The sequence below is a fragment of the Chamaea fasciata genome, unplaced genomic scaffold, assembly GCF_029207755.1.
Source record: "Chamaea fasciata isolate MVZ Bird 193981 ecotype frontalis unplaced genomic scaffold, bChaFas1.0.hap1 SCAF_2, whole genome shotgun sequence".
Lineage (NCBI taxonomy): Eukaryota > Metazoa > Chordata > Aves > Passeriformes > Sylviidae > Chamaea > Chamaea fasciata.
Window position 1 is genome coordinate 89,495,142 of NW_027094087.1, and position 17,133 is coordinate 89,512,274.

General features: G+C 42.8%; 1 protein-coding gene across 2 annotated transcripts; it reads left to right on the forward strand.

The window, feature by feature from the left end:
* Window positions 1–25: 25 nt before the first annotated feature.
* On the forward strand, window positions 26–16,729 carry SOWAHC (sosondowah ankyrin repeat domain family member C). 2 transcript variants are annotated; one of them, XR_010719472.1, is made up of 2 exons: window positions 26–1,686; window positions 15,072–16,729. XR_010719472.1 is itself a non-coding variant. In XM_066176702.1 (1 exon), exon 1 carries the CDS (start codon window positions 111–113, stop codon window positions 1,617–1,619), a length of 1,509 nt encoding a protein of 502 aa, XP_066032799.1. In that variant the 5' UTR covers window positions 26–110; the 3' UTR covers window positions 1,620–5,005. The 2 variants fall into 2 exon arrangements, 1 of the variants encoding a protein (XP_066032799.1); XM_066176702.1 differs by lacking the exon at window positions 15,072–16,729 and having other exon boundaries at window positions 26–5,005.
* The last annotated feature ends 404 nt before the right edge of the window (window positions 16,730–17,133 follow it).

The following is a 17,133-nucleotide window of genomic DNA, read 5'->3' on the forward strand; positions in this document are numbered from 1 at the left end:
GCTCGGCGGCGGCGGCTCTACCGCGCCCGCACCACCACTCCCACCACCATCACCAGCAGCGGCAGTAGCAGCAGGAGGAGCGCCGGCGGCGCGATGGGGTAGCGGCGGCGATGGCGGAGCCGGAGGAGCTGCAGCAGGACTCGGTGGTGCGGTTCCTAGCGGCGCGGGGCGGGCGGGCGCGCAACGCGGAGCTGCTGGAGCATTTCCGGGACTGGCTGAACCCCGCGGAGCCCTCCCGCCGCGCCGCCGCCCGGCACCGCTTCAAGGAGCTGGTCAACGCAGTGGCCACCGTGCGCCAGGAGCCCGGCACCGGCGTCAAGTACGTGCACCTCCGCCGCCGGTACTGCGCCCCCGAGCCCCTCGCCGCCGCCCCCTTGACCACCGGGGAGCAGGAGCCGGCGGCGGAGAACAGCGCGAAGCAGCCGAGCCCGCCGCCCTCGCCACGGGCGGGCGCTGAGGAGACGCCGCCGGCAACAGGCGAGGATGCCGGCAGCCGCCCGCAGCCCCCGGGGCAGAAGGGCGAGCCGCCCCGGCCGAGCCCGGCGGTGGCTGGAGGCCAGCGGAGGGGCTCCCGGCGGGGGCCGCCGCCCAGGCGCGGTGAAGGCGGCGGCAGCAGCGAGGAGACCGCGATAGCGGCGGGCCCGGGGCGGCCCCCGGCGGCAGACGAGGCGGGGGCGGCGGAGGGAGCCCCCGGGGCGGCGGCGCAGGGCGGTGGCCGCCGGAGCCTGCGGGAGGCGGCGCGGGGCAGCTCCCCCCAGCTGAAGCGCGGCGCCCTCCCTGGCGGGGGCCGCGGCCGCGACTCGGACAGCGCCTCGGTGGCCTCGTCCTCCGCCGAGGAGGAGGGGAGTACCACCGGCTCCGTGGCACTGGACCCCCTGGAGCACGCCTGGATGCTGTCAGCCTCGGACGGGCGGTGGGAGAGTCTGGAGGGGCTGCTGAGTTGCGAGCCGGCGCTGCTCTGCAAGCGGGACTTCATCACCGGCTTCACGGTGCTGCACTGGGCCGCCAAGCACGGGCGGCAGGAGCTGCTGGCCACGCTGGTCAACTTCGCCCAGCGGCACGGGCTGCCCGTGGACATCAACGCCCGCACCAGCGGCGGGCACACGGCGCTGCACATCGCCGCCATGCACGGCCACGCCGAGGTCGTGAAGCTGCTGGTGGGAGCCTACGACGCCGACGTGGACATCCGCGACTACAGCGGGCGCAAGGCTGCGCAGTACCTGCACCAGGGCACCTCGGGGGACATGCGGAACCTCGTGGGGGCCCAGGAGGAGGAGGAGGAGGAGGAAGGGAATGCTGGCAATGGGAGCGGGCGTTGGAGGCTCTCCAAGGTGTTGCCATCTAATCTCATGAACTACCGGCTCTCCCACCACCATCACGGCACTGGGGAGGAAGCTGAAGGTACCGATGGGGCAGCGGTGCCAGGCAAAAGCAAGGAGATGACCAGGAAAGCCTCTGGCAGCGGACGGATGAAGCCTCGGCTTAATAAGATCCGCTTCAGGACTCAGATCATCCACAACACGCCCTCCTTTCGTGGTGACACTGAGGAGGAAGAGCACGAGGAGAAATCCCTGAAATCATCATTCAAGCTCAGGCCGAAGTCCAACGTGTTTGGATAAGGCCAGGGAGCAGGAGGTCTGGGAGGTGGATGCACGGACCAAAGTGCCCTCAGGTGTAGCACAGAAGGTGAGGCAGGTACGAGTGGGTGCTCATCTACACTCATGGACTCTGGCCAGAAGGGTCCTGAGTATCTTGCTTTAACTCCCAGTTTAGTGTGGTCGGTGAGCCCGGCTGGTGAACAGGGCTCTGGGAGCAGCTGCTTCAGCCGGGCCCTCAGTGCTGAAATGGGAGGCAGTGGGTGGGTTGAGAAACGCTGGGGTGTTTAAAAGCTGTGCTCCTTTCTCTCTAAAAGCAGGCTTTGGGGTCGTAAACCTGTGTTAGTGGATCTACTAGGATTAGTGAAGCGAGTGAGGGAAAGAAAAGTGCAGATGCTTTAACCTTACATTATCAACTGGTACTATGAACTATCAGCAGACAACTTTTTATGTCAGAAGAACACCTCAGTAATATACAAGTATACCTTAAGTTTCTCTTTAACAGCAATACCACCTGGCACAGTGTGGAGTTGGGTACACAAAATGAGATGGTAGAGAATGGTTTCCTGTCAGAATCCAAGCTTCAATCCATCAAAGAGTTGAGCCTGTGTTGACTTTATGCATTGAAAATTGATTGATTTGACATCATGAATATATTATTTTAAAAAAAATAGAATCCATTGCACTGCAAGCAATGAATAAAGTTAACCTGTGCAGAAGTCTTTGCTGTCTGAGGTACTACTGAGCTTGCTTACCGCTGTTGGAATACTAATACAAGATAATAGAAGCAAAGAGGTTTTATATATATTTGGTATCTTATGTTTTGTCTTAGGCAAAGCAATTTTATTTTAATCACTGTGAATTCTCAAGTGCCAGACCTAGCGCAGTTCCAGTTATTAAGTCTGGTCAATCCTTGTTAATGTTCTTTGTGTAACTCACTGCATTTAAAATCAGAATATTGTGTTATAATGTGTTACCTGTGGAAGTCGTTCTCTTTTAGAATAAAAGAGCACAGACATCATTGCATGAAATCTTCATGAAACTCTAATATGGCTCTGTAATGTGACAGCTACATGTCTGTGTTTGCTAGTAACTTGTGTGTCAATCCCTTCAACTGACACTGTGCAGAAATAGAGAAAAAAGTAAAAGAGGGGAAGAAAAAAAAACAAGGAAGGTGTGCGAATTCACGTAGAGGATGAAAAAGTAGAACTCCAAAACTCTCTCCCTGTTTATCATTCTGAATGAAGCAGCACAGTTACATATTCTAGTTAAGTGGTGGCAGTGGTGTTTGAGTTCTTTTAAACCTATATTTCTAGAAAAGTGATAGCCAAGGGTTTGAACTGTTGTTTGACAACCTAGTAAGTCTTAATCTGATTGACGAGCCTATCCATCTGCTAAAGCTTTCGGAAACCTTGAATCTTGTTTCTCTGCTTTAAAGGTAGCAGTTCCAGTGAAATCTAGGAGGCAGATTTATATCCATATTCAGCTTTCCTTAAGAGCTGAGGTATTGAGCTGACCCTGGATCCTGAATGCTACTGAGTGTAGCAGCTCATCTGTGTTTAGTTGTTAAAGTATGGCCAGTTTCAATGCAGCATCTGTCAAAGCATGTTTTGAGTTGGCTTCCTTAAGATGCATGTGCATGCCTGGCCTGTAACTAACCAAAAGTAGATAGGCTTTGACATGTTAAGATCCAAATTTGAGATGCTGATTAAATGCATGCCAGAAGCTGTAGAACACCTCACAGGAAAACTGCTGCTGGGAGTGTTCACTTTTGAGGTAACAGCTAGCTGTCTGTGGCTGTTGCTAGTGACTTATGTTTCTTGTAGCGACGGGAAGGAAGTGCTACTGATGCATTGGCATCAGACTTTCCATGCAGATAAACAGCCAGTTTCTGCACTTCACGTGTCAAAACCTAATAAATGACCGTGTTTGCACAGGCATGCAAGTGACACTTAACTGTTTCTGGAAAAAGCTGCATTAAAAATAATATAGAACCTCTGCATAGGTGCTGGTCATTACTTCTGTGCAAAAAGACTAGAAATTTTAGAGAGGTTCAGCTTTAGTTTACAGTTTATAAGCTATAATGTTAGAGATTTCATGTGCCTTCATTTTGGGTTGGTTGCCACAAATGCAGTGGATAAAATCAGTCTTGCAAAGCACTTTGTTTTTTGTCTGTGGGACGGGACCAGAAATTTCCCCTCAGTCCTTCCTATTTAAACTGTACACCTGTACAGTGGGGTGTCTGAAACGGGGGGGATTAATCATACATGTTATGATGTAGAGCTAATTCTGTTGTAACAGAAAAGATAAATACCTAAGTCTTAAACTTTTCTCTGCAAGATAAATAGGTTTCTAGACTTCTGTAGGAAGGAAGTTTTCTGACTGAACACTTAAAACATGAGTATTCTTTGGTATGGGCACATCTAAATTGATCACATATTCCATGCAGCTTCTGATGTCCAAACCTTATTAAAGTTGTTTTCTGCTTTGAGAGTTTATAGTTCTTTCATACATGCTGTTGGGTGAAGTGTTTCTCTCTTCACATGCAAGGAGCAAAAAATTGCACAAAAATACTGAATCTTAGACAGCTATTGGGTTCTAGGGAAATAATTTGAGGGTTTCAAATAGAGCATAGCTTGGATTTTAAGAGACTAACTGGAATATAATGTTATGTAATACAGTAGAAATTTGCAAATTAATAAGGAACTTGAAAAATTATGAAAAGATGCCTCATTTATAACTCATTATTTGAAGTATCAAAGTGAAATTACTGATCCACTGACACTGTTTAGCTGTCAGTTAATGAAATTTCACCATAATGGTCCAAAGGTCTTTGCAAGTTGGGGTGCAACAGAGCAAATATCTCTTTTGGTGTTTGAGATATACTAAAGAATGGCTGGATAACCACTCGTATCTGTCTGCGCTATGGGAATAAAGCACTTTGATTTCACATTATGACTTGTCACATTCCACATGGTTACTTTTTATAACATGAGCTAGAACTTAATGGGGTTTTTTTAAGATAGGGAAGTCTTGATGCCCTATTTAAGTATATTTGCAGTCTGCAGGTGTGCTTGAGTCAAATATTTTGGATGCATTGCCTAGAAGGATGTGACTGAAATAAAGTTGTATGGTACAGAAAACTGGAGCACTTACTGGTATCTTTTTAATGGTACACCTGAAGTTACTGAATGTGTTTGTTCACTTTTTATGATGGTGTGTAAGGCAGCAAGACTGTAATGTAATGTGGTATCTTTTTTTTTGTACTTTATGTTAAAAAATTTTAGAGGCCTGGAAGCCTGTTGGGTTTTATTAATACACTTTTTGTGGTCGTCTCTCTGAATGGTTATGAGTTAAGAATCTGTAAGCTTTAGTTTTATGAAATAAAGAGAGCTCATGAATGCTCTGAATTGGCTCCTGTATGCTATATACTTAGGTGCATATTGACTGTTAAAACGATCTACTGATTTGTGTTGGTTTTTTTTTTTTTAATCTCCTCTTATTTAATTATCTGTTATTTAATTTTTAGGATGTTTGATGCTGTCTAGCACCCAAGCAGTAAGACATGGCAAAAATACAGTAGAGTTGTTTGCAAGACAGTAACATTTTTCTTTGGCAGCTACTTTCTAATAACTCATGTCAAAGTAAATGAAGACACAACATTTTTTGTTGTAGACAAATATGTCTAAATAAGGGCCTGGGAGAGTGGCATTGCTTAACTTAAAATAGCATCCTGACCTTACTTCTGTGAGCTTAATATCTCTGACTCTGGAAAGACTAATACCAGTTTTAGTCACTGTGTAAAGGTCAACACCTAATTTAAAAGGGTTTAGGATTAAGGTATTTTGTAATGTGTCTTAACTACAGCTGGTGGCTACTGTAAAGGGAAGTTTCATCACCAAGCTAGACTGTGGGATTTTGGTGTATCTAAAAATTCTTTGAAGCTGGTGCCTTACCAGAAGATATGTTAAAACCTCATGTGGCCACTAGCTCCTAACAGACATACAGATTTATGCTTAAACTGAAAAAAGTGTCAGCTCCTACCACGCTGGTGGATCAGGATGCATGCAGCTCCAAGCCAGGCAACCCTAGATCAGTAGTATGGTGACACAAGTGAGAGAACAAGGGAGGAGGAAGTGTTCTTAGAAACTTAGGAGAGAGCGAAGGCATGAGAAAGCAGCTGAGATTGTGGGGGAAGTGGAGGACTTGGTAGAAGAGCAGTCTCCGTGGGGCTTGCTGATCATGCGATGGCTTGACTTCAGAGTTCTTTGGAAAATTGTATCTAAACATACATCCCTTCTCTTACAGAGTAATAGTTGACGGAGATGGTTTGCTGAGAGCTCTTATCATAAATCAATGTCTGATGCTAAGTATTTTAGTTGGCCCTCTTACCAACATTTCTTTGTATGACTAGTACTGTTTGCAAAAGCACAAACAGCTCTTGTGTTCAGTGTAGCTACAGCTGTTGCAGCACAGTCCTGGTACATAGAATAGCCCAACTTCAGGCTTCTCACTGAAAGAGAAGCTATTCAGCATTGCATTGCTAACTTATTTTTCCATTAGCTAGAAAGGAGGGCTAAGGAGATTAATACACCTTGAATTAATACATCTTGAGTTATATGGAATGCATATGAACCTGAAGGCAGGAGGCTAAACTTCAGAGACTTCATCCAGAAAAAAGTATTTGAGTTATGCATTTTGTTTCCTTGTTGGCATTGAAGAAAAAAAAAAGGTGCATACTTTCATTTTTTCATGTCCGCATCTGAGTGTGCAAAGGAAGAAGTCTGAGATTAATAGAAGGTACTAGGAAAGGGGCTAGCTTTTTAGTTTGTGCTAAACTGTGAACAGTTCAACAGAAAAAATGAAACATGATTTTGAATTCCTAGTTTTGTTATAATGAAACGTTTTACAGCTGTTCCATAATTTAGCTTCAATGATTTTTCAGTTCGGCCAAATTGAGTGTTGATGTGTCCTAATGTGCACTCGTTACTGGAAAAACTGAGCCAACTTACCAGGTTTTATGTCTGCGTTTAATAAAACTGTGTTACAAGTTAGGGAGTTCATCTCCTGTGGTAAAACCTTGAAGGAACCATATTCTGAGAGTTTTACAAGGAGTGAAGCTGCTAGTGGCACATGAGATGCCCTTAGAGCAGGTAATACTCAGGTCAAGGTGCAAAAGCATTCAGTGCTCTCTCAGCTAGACCAGCATGCTAAATGAACCATTGTAGTGTATTTAGGTGCACCTGCCCTTCTGCATAGACAGCTGTAAAGTCTCCCCTCCCCTGGGTCACTTTAATCGATTTTAACCTGCCCTTGTTTCATTAAGAGGCATTTGGCAAACCCACAGTGGGACTGGCAAGAGTGACAGAACTGAACAGATCCGTGTCCATGCATGGCTCTGCATCAGTGCAGGTCAGTGATTGAAGCTGACTGCTATCAGTCTAAAGCAGAAGGCCTGTAGAATGTATCCTTGCATCAACCCTTGTCCATGAAAAGAGATTTTGTAAATCTAATCTGAAATGCTACTAGCTACCGCAATAATTCAGTCATGTGGGCTGTATCTGGGCATTTCCTCAGTACTTCTCTGCTGAAGCCAGAAGCCTTTCACTTTTTCTGGCTGGCTGTTGAGCTCTCCCATTTATTTCACTTTGCAGTTCCTTTAGAGTGCCTGAGAAACTGGTAGTAGGGTGGGCATAAACAACAGACGTCTCTTTTTAAAGCTGGGTGGGGTAATGGTTGTTTGGGTGGAGCGGTTGACTCTTCTGGAAGTGGAGGCAGGGTGGGGGGGCTCCTTTTAAAAAGAGATAAAGTATGTCTGCAATGTATGTTGAGGCAGAGAAATCCCTTGGGACATTTCATGCTGAAGAGGTGCTGTCCCTTTTAGTGCTTTAAATACAGAAAGACAAAATTAACTGTGCAGACTGTAAAGATGTCGCTGTTCACTGAACATACACTTGCACAATATAAAACATCCAAGTACCAAAAAAACATGTTTGTTACACTTGAAAAATAAGGACATCTATATTTCCTGTTTCTTTTCCTAGTTACCTGTGACACAGTATCTTACTATAGGTATATCTTATGGGAATGACTGACAGTTTGGGACAGTTTAATTAGAGGAATGCAGGTAAGTCCTGCTGGTTCAGTTGCTTCCCACAGCAGGACCATTAGCTACCAACCTCACACTTGTCTTCTGCATCTTGAAACATCCCCTTCTGTCACAGCTGGGCTGGATGAAACAGACTGTGGGTATTGTAGCTGTCACCCCTGCAGTCTACAGCTGCACCTTGTGGCCTCCAGCACTGGTAAGTCTGAGGCCTTTTGAAGCTGCTGGCAGTTCTTCCTTGGATGGGGATGGAAGCAGAGATGCTGCATCATTTTATCTGCCGGTGACATTTACACAGGTATTACACTTTCACGTGTGAATAAATGACATGAACTGAACTATGGGTGAAACTGGAGGGCTGAGAAGACTTTTTGGTGTTAAATGGTGCCTAGTACCTCATATAGCTGACATAGCTAACTGACAGTCTGTTATTAATCTCTGGCTACTGATAGAAATCAATTGGATCAACACCGAACAGTAACTACAGGAAACTGAAGAGTTGATGCAAGATTTTTATATCTGTTCATAGGATACATCATTGTACCTGAAGATATCTCATTAAGGATGTTTGTTCTTTGCAAAATTAGTTAGTTGTATCATGGGTAAGAGCTTGCAGTACTACATGCCCAGTATGTCTTTTAAGGGCTGTATAGTAGGTCACTGACAGCTGTCAGCACACTAGGCAAAATTAGGCCTTTGGGTATTAACGAGAAATTTTCTCAACTCTGAAAGTCTGCTTCAAGTTCCTGCAGTAATCTCAACTTCCTTGTAGCCAAATTTTTGTTTCTGGGATAACTAAAGTGCTGGGCAGTTCCTGAACTTGTGTATGCAAGAGAAATGTGGTAGTGGCCTTTATCGAGTGTTTACATTTCTGGAGCTTAAACAAAATGAGAACCCAAACCTTTTCCTGGATCTGGAGTAAATTTATCTGAAGCAATGTTTGCAAGCAGACAAACATTGAGCAGAGACTTCTGCTGTATGCACTGAAGGACTGCTTTTTTTTTCTCTGATATATCAGTTATACAGAATAGCAGTTGTTATTTTTTATGTAATTACAAAGTTTACAATTTAGCTCAGAACAGATAACAAATCAGAAAATTTTAAAGTGTGATTCCTTCTAGACTTGAACCTTGGCTAAAAACAAAACAACTGGTTTTCCACTAGTAGCAAAGTCCTGCTATGAAAAACTCTGCTGATGGTACTTGGCAAAGCGCAGAGCTCTTCTGAACTTATCCTCTTCTTTCCTAGCTACTTCCCATACATCCCTTTTTTTCTCTCTCTCTCTATTTTTTAGTGGCTTGAATTCTATAAATGTTGATTAATAGAGCTATAAAGCTCAGAAAATGAGGATGCTTAAAGTAAAGAATTTTCTTTATTAAGAATTACGTGCAAAAACTAAACATAAGCTTTCCTTTCCACTTGAAATTTTACGAGTGGAAAGAACAAAAATTGTTTTGTGATAAAAGTCTCCACACACGTAGTTTTAACAGAGGCAAAACTTAAAGTTGGTGGGCAAATGTGGAAAAAGACCACACTTCCTCCTTCAGGTTTTAGTGTTGTGTACCTTAAAGTCAACACTGTGAATTATACTCTGCTTTGAATAAGAAACACTGCACATAGTTCACAGGATTTCCAATTATTATTTCATTAACCATGTCAAAAGTAGGATCTTTTACAATGGGTCCTTAATGGGATATGTGACTAGCTGGAATGCCCACATCATCCTCTTAGAGATGTGCCCCTTTTGGTTCCTGTGTAACTGAATCTGAATCCTGGAAAACTTTGCCTCACATCCTGTTGAAAGTAGAATACTAACTTTACAGATGACTAACATTTTGCAAGTCCACTTTCCTACACACCCTTCAAGCTGAAATGCCTGTTGTAAACACAATGGGGGGAAAAAAAGAAAAAAAAAAAAAGCAACCCATCTCTAACATGCCAATACACACAGTGAGAAAGCAGTACAGGGCAACAGCTCCTGTCTTTGTAACCATTGAATGATTTTAATATTCCACACTCCACACTAGTGCTCTTCAGGGGACCTTTTCTGGTTTAAATCCATCTGACCTGTTAGAGTAGTGGGTCAGTAATGAAGAATTACCTACTCTTAGAATACTGCTTTTTCACCAGTGTTCTTTTTCGAAAGGAACTGTTGCCATAAGCTGCGAAGTTCTTGTTGCCAATGGTGCCAGTGTGGCTTTTTTTTTATGGTCCTTAGTGGGCTTAGGAAAGTTTTGCCTGCTTATTTCACTTGAGATTGAATGAAGCAACAGGGAAATACAACCTAATGCCCTGTTGGTCAGGGTGTTGGAAGCAGTCCAAAGGAAGCCCTCCTGGAGTGGCAGGTATAGTTCTGTTGGAGTAGAGATGGTCCTGTAGAAAAAGGGTCCAGTAAGACCCTTACTGGTGGGTCCAATCTTCCTTCAGGAATCCAGTGGAAAAACAGAATCTGGTGTCCATACATCTCAGTTTGAGAATGGTTTGGCTCCCCCCATTGGGTGGAGCATCTCACAACAGGATGATGTAATGTGTCATGTCATTGGTGAGCCTTGATGGCCCATTACCAAAAGATATCCCCCAGAGGGTGGAAAGATATAGGGAACACTGCCCCACTGGGTTTTAACAGCTGGCCCATTATCAGAAGGCAGCTGCCCTGTCCCTCCTGGAGTTACAAGAGATTAGAAGAGATACTTCCCCTGGAGTTACACTCCCCGACCAGGTTCAGCAGATGGAATAGAATAAACACTTTTTGGTTACATAACCCCAAGACACCTAGCACCTCACTATGACTTTCCTGGGAGCCAGTCAACTCATTTCAAAATCTTCTAGAACATATGATAATAAAAAAAAATCCAAATAAAGCGATATCATTAAATCTTCAAGTCTTTATCCTTGAAACCTAGTTTAAAGAACACAATTGCATTCAGGCTTAACTGATAAAATATTTTTAGGAAAGAACTTAAACCCAGCCTAGTCAATGAATGTATCTGGAAATCAGTGTGTGACTGCAAGACTGTCTGCAAGGCTTTAGCTGACAACTTGCCTTTATATCCTGGCATGGATAGCTAACTGCCGTAATGATGAGTGCTACAGAAAACCTACTGTGTGTCTAAGAAACTAATTGCTAAAAAAATACATCTGTTGAAAAATTGGTTTTTGAAATTTTGTCTAATATTGCAGTGTAATTTTAACTATCCACCAGTTAAGAATCAAATTAACCCCGATGCTCCCTGTAATCTGTTTTATTGATTTGTGGAGTGTGAAGAAAAATAAGCCATTTGTTATTATAGGATCTTCAGGTTGCCATGTTTCATCAGAGCAGCAGAATCTCCCTACCCATACAGAGCATCTGTAGATTCTCTGCAGACACTACTAAACTGCTTCCAATAAGAATGGGAAACACTGCCTAAAATATACCCAAAAATTAAAAGCCTGAAAAAATATGAGGCACATAAATACTGTATGAGTTGTCCAAGTTAACACAGGAAGACCGTGAATAAGAAGTGCTGTACCCAAAAAAAAAAAAAAAAAATCTGTTTTGCCAAATTCTCATTAAATGTTCAATCCTACAATCTTAAATATGGAATTTATGTGGGATTCAAATATTTCCTAATTTTAGAGTTTTTGACTAACATCTTTAAATAGTCACAGTTTCTTCACTCCCACGAATGATAACTTTGCATTTGCTGGTTGTCTCCTTTTTTTTTTCTCTCCACCCTGTGGCTTGCAGTGACAATGTGGCAATTCACAAATGAGTGGGTGACATAGAAATGTCACTGTTAGTCCTCACTGGTATTGATGCAAAAGGTCTATTTATGTTTGCTGGCTAAACTCTGCATCTAACAGAAGGCATTTATTAGTCTGTTGTTAGAATAATTGTTTCTTTAATGACATATGATGTTATATCTGATTATGCACAGAAGCAGAAAAGACAGCTGATGGAATTATAGTGCAAATTGCAGTCTCACAGGGAGATAATAATAAAATCTTAGGGTTTTTTTTTTTTCCTGAGAATTGCTCTGTATTACACTAATTTACGTCCATTGCTTCTACTTCACTCCAGAACTATGATTAACTAGAACTTCCTTATGTTTGACCTTAGCTACACTTTGTTCATGTCAAGTGCAGGAATAAATTTGGGGCAGGTGTCTATCAGAAAACTTCTATCTTAGCAGCAGCAGTATCAGCGTCTTGACTGAGCAGGATCTACAGGACTGATACCGTTATCAAGAAGTTAAATTACTGTGTCAGTTACTCTTTTTAATCTTTCTAAAGTCAAAGGAGGGAATAAGGACTTTCTGAGGATAAGTGCTTTTAAGCCAACATAAATTGTTATGGTAGTTATGCAATAGAGAGCCATGATTTGCATACCACAAACCGTATCACAGCACATTATGGCCTTGCAGACCAATTGTTAGTCCACATATTACAGAGTAAGTTCAAAAAGTTACTGCGTCCAACTTTTATTTCTTTCACTATGTTCTGGTAATTAGCTTCAGAAGAGCTGCATTAATGTACAAGCCCTGTTACCACTGTGTGAATAACCAGCTGCTTCTCCGAGCTCTGCCACAGAATGCTCTGTGCCCCAAAGCTTAAGAACTGCTTCTCCAGGATAGAAAGCGTTTCCTCGTTTGGGAAATGCTAAAATAGTCAATAAGCAAGTTTGATATTTTGGAATCCTGGCCATCAGAGAAGCTCTGAAGTAGTAAACCAGCAGCTGGAGGTGAGTTTATGCACGATTCTTGATCCTGTACTGTGGTTTGATGTTACACCTGTGCAGACCCACCTGGGCTTACACAGGAAAGACATTGATTCCCCCTGTTCCATCCCCATCCCACTCCCAGATATATGCACCTACGGCCTCTTACAAGGGACCGTGGAGGGTAACGTCCTTTAGCCTGCTACCACAACTGAAAGCTGAGCTGCCATTGGCATGAATTATGGTCTCCCTGAGGACTTTGGTGCTTGGGGAGTTTAGTTCCACCTCAGGGTCAAAACCAGATGAACAAGGATTTTATGAAAGAACTTTTTGATTTGGACAGTGGGAAATATTTCAAAACCAAAAGCTACAAAAGGAGTTGGTTCTTACTTGTTTTCTCAAAGGGACTTTGTACTCATTTCCTCAAAAGGTATTGGGAAGATCGCAGGCAAGGATATAGAGTCTGTTCTTTCAGGGGGGGCAACAGGCTGATGGATCTTGTATGACTAGCTAAATTAAAGTAATTTACCATGTACCTCTGCAATAATTCTCATTGGATCTCTTTTCAGATCCATTCGTTTTTCCTCTTCTAAGTGTTCTACAGATTTGTTTCCTCACCTCACATTACAGTGTAACCTGTTAGGCTCTCTGTACAAATAGGTAATGGTGTTCACACCAGGGAGCTTCCAGGGGCAGAGGAATATAACACTTTGCAGCACACAAGACTGGTCATCTGCAGCATTCTTTGCAAACTATTCAGCAGTCATTAATGTGGAGGGGAAAAAAAAAAAAAAGGAACATTGACAAACAGAAGAGATGACTTAAGAAGAAACCTAACACCTCCCTAGTTTTTACTCTGAGTGTTATATCAAGCTGCAGTTCTCCCATGCTTGGATTGTCAAAGAATGAGAATTTATGCTCCAAACCCATCGAGCTACCTCTGCTCATGTAAGATTTAAAAGAAACAATGGCCAGAAAGCAAGCAATGGAAATTTGTACTGAACTAAGAACCAAGTCCTCCTTAACAAATTTTTGTGGGTTTGACAAAAAAAAATGAAACCAGAAGTAGTCAGTAGTTGTTAAGAAAACAACATAATAACAGCTCCCTTTAAAATAATTGGGTTAAACTCTAGCACAACTGTCTCCTGCTTTACTAGAAAAAGAATAATAACAGTAACCTTCGGTCAAGGCTCCTTTTCCTGCCAAGGTTTCTAGATTGTTGTAGCCCCTAAATGCCAGCTTGAATTTAAGAACTTGATGGTTTTTGGGAGGTTTTCATCATCATGGAAAGTATTCAATTTTCAGCACTTTTGTGTGTGTAACAGTTTTTCTGTGTCTGTTCTCTGACATTATATTCTGTGAGTACTTATAAAGGGTCTGAGCTGGGGCTTGTACTGCTCAGGAAGACACTGCTATTCTGCAATTAAATAATTTATATCAAAATTTTCCAGGCTGGACATGGGGATTTCCTCATACTATTTAATGAAAGATATGTGGTTAAATCTCCTTTCCGGTTCTAAAAGTCTCAAATTAATCTTTTCTACAGCTCTCAACCTCCCAAATACATTTGCAGTTTAAGCTGTTCTCCTTACAAGCTTTGCTTGGACTCCAGAAAGTCCCTTCCCATCCACATTCCTCAGCAGTTCAGTTCTGCTGCTGTTCAGCAGCAGTGACTGTCAAGTTGGGATAGCTGCATGAGAGGCAGGAACTGCAACTGGTGTTGTAGTGTTCTTAGGAATAGGCTGTGTACTGAAACCAGCTCAAAACCAGACCACTTACACAGAAAAAAAAAAGGAATTATGCCAGCAGTAACCCACAGTTACGTGGTTGCATCTGAATGACACTTTCAGCTGTCTTCACATTATTTATCTTTTTGGGCTTCCTTGGTAGGGACAAACCCTGGGTATTTGAGGCTGGTTTGTTGACGTGATGAGAAACGATGCTGTAAATTCACAGGAACTGGGAGGGGAGAAAAAAGACAAACTTTGAGCAATCCTAAGTCCATTTGAGCAATCCTATGCCCCCAAACAAACTGGTTTTTCATCTAAACTCAGAACCTTTACACAGAGAAAAAGATACTGCAGCATTATGAATCCTGGAAAAAGATGATGGACTCTTACAGTCCAGGAACAGACTTCTTAGAGTTATACAACCAGAGAACAGTTAAAGTACATGAGCTCCCAGGTGCTGCAAACTGTGTTCTGTCCTGCTCACACTGGATGAGAGACCTCAATCTCTTCCAAGTACTGGAATGAAGCATCAGCTGAAACTTCTTATCCTCGCCAAAAATAACCTTACCAAAAGTAAAAGGTGAGCAGTTTCTGCCAGGTGAGAATTGGTTCACAGGTTCTTATCTGAGAGCCAGAGATGGGGCAATGCTAAGTCCAGTGGAGAACAGCCAGGCTGCCCCTTCTGGCAGTGGCAAACTGCTGATAACCCTCAGATGTTCTGTGTGCGTACACCCCAAAGATTGAACATCTCCTCACTGCATCCTAATCACGACATCATGTAGTTTAGTTTAAACCTGTTTCGCTGTCATTCCCAGGCTAATGGCAGTTATTTTCTTTGTGGTTTCCAGGGTTCCCTTAATGCCAGAATTCACGCAGATGTATTTTGCAATTTCCGCGCCTTAAATTTTTATCTTACTTATGCTAATGCATTTTTCATGTAGCCCAGCTTTTCCTGCCTGTGACGACTCCTGTCTTCTTCTTCCCAAGACAAGTGAAGCATCACCTCTCCTGAGACCAGCAAATGCTTCCAAATGCAGTACTTGGCAAATGGCAACTCACAGAAGAGTGACCTGATGAAAAAATTATTGTGCAACTGAATATGCAAATGAAGGGGTTGGTCCCTTAAGTGTGCTCAGAGAGAATGAGTACAGGGAGACCAGCCAAATCAGAACAAAATGGAATGGAGATATCCTAACCACTTAAATATGCTTGCTTGTAAATGACAATGGAGTCTCACTAGCCAGAACCTGCTGTACCAGAAGACTGGTTTAGCTGAATACGAGCCCCCTACTGTGCGGGGTGATTGCTATCAGAGTTTCTGTGCTGTGCTTTATAGTTTTTGTGTCTTTGCTTTGTCCTATGCCAAAATACTTTTTTCTTTTTAAATCCATAGAGTACATAGTGTATGCAGAAAGCAAGCAAACACTACATTGCAGCAATATGTCCTTTCAAATAATGACATACTGCCAAAATACTCCAATTGGAAAGTTTCCACTGAGTTATATATGAAGATGAGGCTTTATACTTATGGGTTCACTTTTGCCTCACACACCTTACAGTCCCATTTTCCATCAGATTGATATAAATATGCCTCTGCAGATGGATTCTTCTTCCTAGAAATAAGCACTTCCACCTCAAGATGGTTAAGCTATTACAAGGCAGTACAGTTCATGTGCAGATAAGGTTTTAGAGCTGAGACATCCTGCCCTTAAGAGTAGGAATCTCTCTCATGTTTTTGGCAGAAATGTTTATTCCCTTCTCTGTATTAGCAGCAGCAAACAGCTGTTTGATAATGGCTTTGCAAATACAGCAAATACAACTTTTAGGAAGATCAAGAAGAAGATGTAACCTGAAGCATAAATTGAAAATCAGATGGAAAATTATTTGAAAATTTGGGGTGAAATTGAAGGGTAAAAAACAGAGCTGCACCTGGGCTACCGATACCAAGGCAATACTCATGTTTTCCCAGCAGAATCACTCAAAGCATGAACTCAAGGTGCCCAGTCCCTTTGCTCTTAGAAGTGAGAGGCTGGTGCATCAACAGCTGTCCCAGAGGGAGAGAGAGGGGAGGGCTCCTCCCTCTGGAATTTCCTCTGAGTCAGGGTGGCATCTCAGGTGCCACACACAAACAGGGAAGGGGGTCACAAAAATCAGTGTTCTGTTGTCTATTCCTTAAATCCATATATGCAGTAAATCTAAATGTGTTGCGCTGTCAGTAAAAATTTCTGCTTATTTTAGCATCCATATGGAGGTCTCTCTCTTACCAGATTAAAGTTGTTTCAGAACAAGAGGTTTTGATTTTCTTCCATTGGCTCAGGATGTCTCCATCTGTGCACAGTGCAGGCTGGGAGCCTCAGGTGGATTCATTTTCTCTGAGTCCTGCCAGGAAACCGAGACTGGGGCCCCTCAGGACACTCACCAGAGGAGATGGGCAGCAGGACTTGCAACTCCTGCCTCCCTATGGCTGTTTGCACCCCCCTTCCTGTTCTCTTCCCACCTGGAAAGCAACTTACATGCACAAATGCGGGATTATTTCTCGGAGAGGTTTCACTAATGCTGCAAGCTTTTGTGATTTGATGCTGGGCTATAATTGTGTATTGAGAGAAAAAAATAAAATTCTTTTTAAGAAAATTGTTTGTTTCATTTCTGTTTTTTTCAAAATGAAATGGATTTCTTTTGACCTTTCTGACTTGGTAGTTCCTTGAAATTTACTTTCTACTATGTTTCATTTGTATGGCAATGCTTAAAGCAGAAAAAAATAATGCATTTTAGTCAAATCAAGTATTTCATTGATCCTGAAATTATTTTTCTCAAACCTTTTAATTTACCAACCATTTCTGAAAGGTTTCGGTTTTGATGCAACTGAAAATTATTTTTCCCTGTCATTTCTTTCTGAACTACCTGTGATTCAAAATATCCTTTATCTTCATTATCCTACTTCCAGGTAACATGAATAACCAGGACCTGGTTTCAGAGAAAGATATTTTCCTTATTGATAATTTT

Bases quoted from the DNA above. Each gene is read 5' to 3' on its own strand.
- SOWAHC (XM_066176702.1), top strand. From the start codon at position 111: ATGGCGGAGCCGGAGGAGCTGCAGCAGGACTCGGTGGTGCGGTTCCTA.